Source organism: Lipotes vexillifer, unplaced genomic scaffold (genome assembly GCF_000442215.2).
Source record: "Lipotes vexillifer unplaced genomic scaffold, Lipotes_vexillifer_v1.1 scaffold729, whole genome shotgun sequence".
Lineage (NCBI taxonomy): Eukaryota > Metazoa > Chordata > Mammalia > Artiodactyla > Lipotidae > Lipotes > Lipotes vexillifer.
The window spans coordinates 333,743-340,601 of NW_006780914.1; the positions used below are offsets into that span (position 1 = coordinate 333,743).

General features: G+C 33.5%; 1 protein-coding gene across 1 annotated transcript in view; it reads left to right on the forward strand.

Moving 5' to 3' along the window:
- The window catches only part of LOC103084410 (putative ATP-binding cassette sub-family C member 13), an 81,144-nt gene that overhangs the window by 31,498 nt on the left and 42,787 nt on the right, over window positions 1-6,859 (forward strand). Inside the window, exons 10-13 of the mRNA XM_007454284.1 lie at window positions 1,339-1,423; window positions 1,518-1,584; window positions 1,975-2,101; window positions 6,478-6,654. Coding sequence (XP_007454346.1) covers window positions 1,339-1,423; window positions 1,518-1,584; window positions 1,975-2,101; window positions 6,478-6,654 — 456 coding nt within the window. The remainder of the gene's footprint in view (window positions 1-1,338; window positions 1,424-1,517; window positions 1,585-1,974; window positions 2,102-6,477; window positions 6,655-6,859) is intronic.

Sequence of the window (6,859 nt, forward strand, 5' to 3'; positions counted from 1 at the left end):
TCAGCAGCATTTCATCTATAATGAATGAATAAACCAGGGAGAAAAGTGCATTGATAATATCAGTCTGCCAACAAACCTTGTATGAGGTATCTGGTTCAGCCTGCTTTTATTGTAATCTCCAATTGCTAGAGGCTCTTTAGATGCTATAATGAGTAGAAGGCGGCCAAAACCACAAGGAATCCAAAGAACTGAGTTCCTTCATCCCTTTGCCCTGAGATTTTCTCAGTTAAATTTTTTTGATATCAGGTTTGGGCATTCCACCACCAAATCCTTTTCAAGTCTGGGTTCATAAACAAAGTGAATCTTTGCTTATTGGAACCGGCTCTTTGATCTAAGAACTTTGCCTTTTAATTTTTAAATTATTTAAATGAAGAGTAACATACTTCTATAGTAAATACCAATTAAGCTATTTTTGTTACATAATACCATTTTGATGTTATTTTACTAATAATGACCAACAGAGGGCATAGAAGTACTATTGTTGTGATGCTTTTAACACTTGTTTCACAGCACACTTCTCTTAAAGAAAATGTCATTCATAGAGTAACAGTTTAGTTTTGCTTTTGAAATTAGAATCTAGCTAAAGGTCTGGTATGGCAAAGTGTTTTCCAACTCCAAGTGGTATACTACTACTGTCACTAAACAAATAAGGAGAACAATTGTCAAAAAAAAAAAAAGAAAGAAAAGAGAAGAAAAAGAAAAAGAACCAGCTCTGCATATTGATATGACACACTTGGTAAACAAAACCACAGCCCAATTACATCATATCCATTAACAATAGACATTTTCTAGCATAAAGTGAATAGAAATATACTAGAGGTTTCATGCAAGTCAGTTTCAGGGGGAAAAATGATTCTATCATAATTGTAGCTAAACATTTTACAGGTATTTTACTGTAACTAAATGTTACTATTGTCAAAACAATCATTTTATTTATGCTCAGAAGCAGAATTCATTCAATTGTCCTGAAGTTGCTTTTAAAAACTAATTTTTGTATAATTATTAATTAATCAGTTATTATGTTTTTACTAGAATATTAAGGAGGAATTTTGGTTTCTTCTTCTCATGCTTTCCTGCATATATATTTGTTTTGATCTTTGATCCTTGAAACTGTTCTTTTTCTTTATGGATGGACTTATTTATAAACATTAAAACAATGCAAACTATGCTTGCTGAATATTTTTATCAAAACAATGCAAACTATGCTTGCTGAATATTTTTATTAATATCTTCAATTTGCATCAAAAATTTTTAATCATACTGTAATTCACAATAAATGCTTTTCAGTTTAACTTGTGCTTGAAACACAAGAAATTTCATTTGCATTTATTTTGATAGACAAGAATATCATTGGTTCGTTTGGAAGACTTTCTCAATACTGAGGACTTTCATCCTCGAAGTATAGAAACAAAGTACATAGGAGGTCAGCAGTTCCTCTTTGTATTCAATATTTATTTGATTTCTAGGCTGAAGACAATTGATTCTAAGATACATTTGTATTTATTTTTTCTTCCTAGATCATGCCATTGGTTTTACAAATGCTTCCTTTTCCTGGGATAAAACAGGGATTCCAATATTAAAAGAGTAAGTCATGGTTTGGGGAAAATTAAAAACAAAAAAATTTTAGCATTGAATTCTATAATGTTCCATGTTTTTATTTTTTAGAGTTTTTAAGCAGAAGATGAATCTATTGGAATTTACAATATTTTTTTTAAACCTCTCACTGCACATTTCATTTTTATGGTTGTTTTACTCTCTTTTTTCCCTTTTCATTTCCTCTGTTTTCCTCTGCAGCATTTGCTGTTGCATTTTGGAAGTTTGGGTGTTTGTAGAATAATGTAGGACAATGAGAATAGCAGCAATTTCAGGGATGATACCCAGTACAGTGATACAGTGACTTGTCTAGGAATATACATTAAAAACAATTATAACAAGAACTTCTTATGTCATCTCTCTCCTTTTCTTGTCATGCAGCTTAAACATAAAGATTCCAGAAGGAGCTTTAGTGGCTGTTATAGGGCAAGTTGGGTCTGGAAAATCATCTCTGCTTTCTGCCGTTTTAGGGGAAATGGAGAAACTTAAAGGAGTAGTCCAAAGAAAGGTAAAGTCAACAATGCATTCTTTTCACATCTCCTAGTGTAACAGGCTACAGCCAGTATATCATTAGTGTCAATAAGAATTTATCAAATTGAATTGAAGATGCAAGTATTTAATGAGAATTTTAGTTTGTAACAATCATTTAAATTTCCACAGAAATCGATTAACTATGGATGGCTTAGTAAGAGCATTGTGTCCTCCAAATACTTCAGCAAATCATTTAGGAATGCTTATGGTAGTTGTTTGATGATATTAACTAAATTGCAACCAATTATAGAGAAACGAATGTGATTTATAATGTAGTTTGATTAGGTTTCTAATTATCATTCACTGCAACGTTTCCTAAGTAATTACGGCCGTTCCATTTCTAAGAAATCTTGTAGTTGCTCATGAGAAAGACCTTTGACCTAGGAAAACCTCAGGAAAATAATAATATTAATAGCTTACATTTAAATTTAAGCCTTTGGACTAAGGAGAGGTCTACTCCCAGCCATTTGTTTTATTCATAAAGGTAAGTAGGAATAAGAATTCAAGAAGTTCTTCATCAGCTTTTTCTTCTTTGAAATACTAGACTATCTAATGAGTTTTTCCTTAGACCTAACTAACTCTTAGGTAGAATACTACCTATTCGCTCCTCTCACATCTGACAAGATGGAGAAGCTCTATGGATCTGAAACCACTGTCTTCACAGTTTTGCTCTCGAGGAAAAAGCAACTCCAAATCTTTTTATTTTTTGTTTATAATATATCTTTCCTCATGTCTTTATATCTTTCCTGACTCCAGTTCTTTGGGATTATTTATTTCTCTCTCAGCATTGCTATTTCTTAGTTTGGAATCAAGTATGATTTTTAGGACTTTTTCTGATAAGGTTACACTTAACGAATACCACTACTCTTTAACTTTAAGTACACGATCTTTGTCTCCTTATGTGCTTCCTAATGATTGCAATCAGCCATTTGTCTGTCGATCAAGATGACTATACCTTTTCCTAGGCCAGTAAGTATCCTTTAAAAATATAATGCTTGTCATGTTGATTTTATTATCGTTCAGTTTCTTTGGTTAATTTCACAAAGCAATTATTGAGCACATACTATGTGCCTAGCACTTAGTACCAGGGAAATAAACATGAATAGGATATGCTACTCTTCTTACAGCGTTCATAGTCCAGTGAGGGAGATACTAAGGTCAATTACAACAAGTATTTAAATTAGATTTTTTAAATGAAACGGTATAAAAACAACAAATTCTGCTTTAAAGAGAAAAACAATCAGAAAGTAGGTAGCCTTTTATTTAATCTTGAAAAATAATTAGGAGTGTATCAAGATAAAAACAATAGCAATTCTAGGTTTCACCTGATGCATAAATGATAATAATAAGCTTGAAAGGTTAAGCAGTAGATTGAATAAGATAATGTGCAAAGACAGACTAGTTCTTGGCATAGAGTCAGCTGGCTCCCTATGAATTTTTATGGTTGTTGTTATCTTCATTATGATTGTTGAGGTACTCATGGTAAGATTTAAAGATTATTTCTGATACCTTTGAGAATTCTTAATTAAGAAAGTGTTCATGGTGATAATAGAAACCATAACATTGCTATTACTAATCGTAAAGCAGAGAGGACACACTTTGTTTATGTTAAGCTAGGGTTGTCAAAGAGAAACAATATATATATATATTTTTTTTTTTTTCAGAGGTATATAACGTGTTTTAATTCTCTTGGAAGAATTTCTCTTTAATGGCTTGTTTTTCTTTTTTTTTTTTTTTAAAGATTTGATGAAAGTTCATAATAATCAACTGACAATGAAATTTAGTTATTTCTGAGATATACATTTTAAAGTAATAACTAGAATTATGACTTATAACATTATACCAGAACATATAAGATTTTTAGAAATTTCATGTAATGTCTGCAACATTTATATTAACGTATTTCCATACAAATATCCGAAAGAAAGTTTAGTATTAGTTGTTTTTTTGTTTGTTTGTTTGTTTTTTTATACTGCAGGTTCTTATTAGTCATCAATTTTATACACATCAGTGTATACATGTCAATCCCAATCGCCCAATTCAGCACACCACCATCCCCACCCACCCCACCACGGTTTTCCCCACTTGGTGTCCATACGTTTGTTCTCTACATCTGTGTCTCAACTTCTGCTCTGCAAACTGGTTCATCTGTACCATTTTTCTAGGTTCCACATACATGCGTTAATATACGATATTTGTTTTAAAGGGAAACAATATTATCTGTCTGTATAATTGGCCACATTGTTCTTTAAGGAAGCTTGTTGGTCTGGATCAGTGGAGGATTTGAGGTACCACACTCTGAATTATTTCTGAAAACATTTTTAATCCTAAATATATGTGTCATCCTTATTATATCTAATTTAGTAGTAATATCATAATGATGGCATGGCCAACTTAACATTTAGTATTTATAAGGTGATCTTGTTTACATCTTTCTGTTTCTCAAGGTTTCACATGAGCACTTTTTTGAGGCATATCATTCCAACGTTCAAATTCTAAGATCCCCTATTCTCAGTTTTTAAGGCTTACATCAGATATCATTCTTGCAGAGTATCCAATATTCAATGTTCTTTGATAAAACATCAGAGATTTAGAGTCCATTTTTGAATTAGCAAAACTTCTATTGTAGTTTTATTATTAAGGATGAAATGAAACAAAAACATTTTCATTTGTATGTGAGACGCAAATGATAATTATAATGATGATAAAAGGAAAAATTTACATCTCTGTGAAAATTGATCAACTTTTTTTCAGCTGCTGTCATACCAGAACATCAAGTCCACACCTCTCAATGTAGTATTTAGTTCCGGTTTTATATTATATACCACTTTTCCCTGTTCTACAGTCTTTTCTCCTGTGTTCTTCACCCTCTGTTCCCCTTATCTTGACTAATGTATATCAAGTATTCAGAACTTCTGTCACCCGAGGACAGATTTAATATGCTATTCTAATCAAAAGTTATTCACTAAATGAGGCAATTCAAGAGCAATTACTTTTGTTTTCAAGATCAAGTCAGATCAGAACTATATATTGTTTTGGCTCAAAAGCCATTCTATGTCTTACATGCTCAACAAGGAGGAATTAAAAGTTAATCTTTGACCTTTAAAGTAGTTGGTAGAAATCAAAAGACTGGTAGTTACACACAGGTCTACGTCAGAAAGTACTTTAAATGTGTGGTATTGTTACAGAGTGCATAATATTCAAAATACTCAAATCAGTGTTTGGATAGAGTCCATGGGGCAGATTGAAATGTGAGTCTCTAGTTCAAATACTGGGAGTCCTTTGGAAGACAAGGGCTAGTTAAAAGGATATTTTATGGAGCAGAGTCATATTCAAGAATAATGTCAAGACATAAACTTATCAAAAAATGAATTTAAGAGCAGTGAGTACGTGGAAGAGAGAGATGTGCTGCCCCGACCCCCACTTCTAGGAAGGGCTTGCCACCCAGCCTTGGGAGTACATATAGCACATCAGCACCTTCATGCTGGCCTCCTGGGGTCCCACTCTGAAAGGCCGGGCCAGTTCAGCCTAACAGAGAACAACTCTGATGGGTGATGCACCTCCATAGCTCTCTGGAGGGTTGACCAAATCTCTGTTGGATCTGGATTTTGCTGTGTGACTTCCTGCTCTACCCAATCCTCCTTCTTCCTTTTCTTTCCTAAGAATTGATCCCAAATAAACAACTTGCACTCCAAATTCAACATTCTGGGCTGAACTGTATTCCCCCCAAATTCATATGTTGAAGTCCTAACCCACAGTACCTGAGAATGTGACTGTATTTGGAGATAAGGTCTTTAAGGAGATAATGAGTTAAAATAAGGTCAGGAGGGTGGGTCCTAATCCAGTATGGCTGATATCTCTATGAGAAGAAGAAATTAGGACACACACCCAAAGGGAAGGCCATGCGAAGACTCAGGAGAAGAAAGCCATCTACAAGCTAAGGAGATAGGCCTCAGGAGAAGCCAACCCTGCCAGCACCTGATCTCACACTTGTGAGAAAAGAAATTTCTGTTGTTCAAGCAACCCAGTTCATGGTACTTTGTTAGGGTAGGTAGAGCTGACTCATAAACTCAGTGTCTGCTTCCAGAAAATCCCACCAGACAGGTAACTTTGATAGAAGCTAGAGTGAGTAACTCATTTGAAGGGGACTCTAATAAAAGTACATAAGATTAAAACAGGATATAAGATTAAAATGTAAATAGAATATATTTACATTTAAGAAATAATCTAAATATTTTTAAATTCAGTTTAAAGAAAGCAAAACCATGGACTAAATATGTTCCTTTAATGTGGTGCATGCAAGTTCTCCTTTTCTCTTGTTAAGAGTATTTCTTTTATTTATTTCTTTTCTAGGGCTCTGTGGCTTATGTTTCCCAGCAGGCTTGGATTCAGAATTGCATTTTGCAAGAAAACATTCTCTTTGGCTCTGCCATGCAGAAGCAGCTTTATGAGCGAGTTTTGGAAGCCTGTGCTCTCCTTCCCGATTTGGAGCAGTTACCAAATGGAGATCAAACTGAGATTGGAGAAAGAGTAAGGAAAATATATTTTATCTTATGCAGGAATAACATCCCATTCAGCTGCGCTAATAAAACATTTATAGCCTTTTTACTGAGGTCTTGAAGAGCTATACAACTATAATTTTAAAAAGTCATTGTAGAATTCCTGTGAAAGAGATGGCCATATTAAGGACGAATAATTATTGACTATTTTGAAAATAGATGAAAAATCAGCAGGA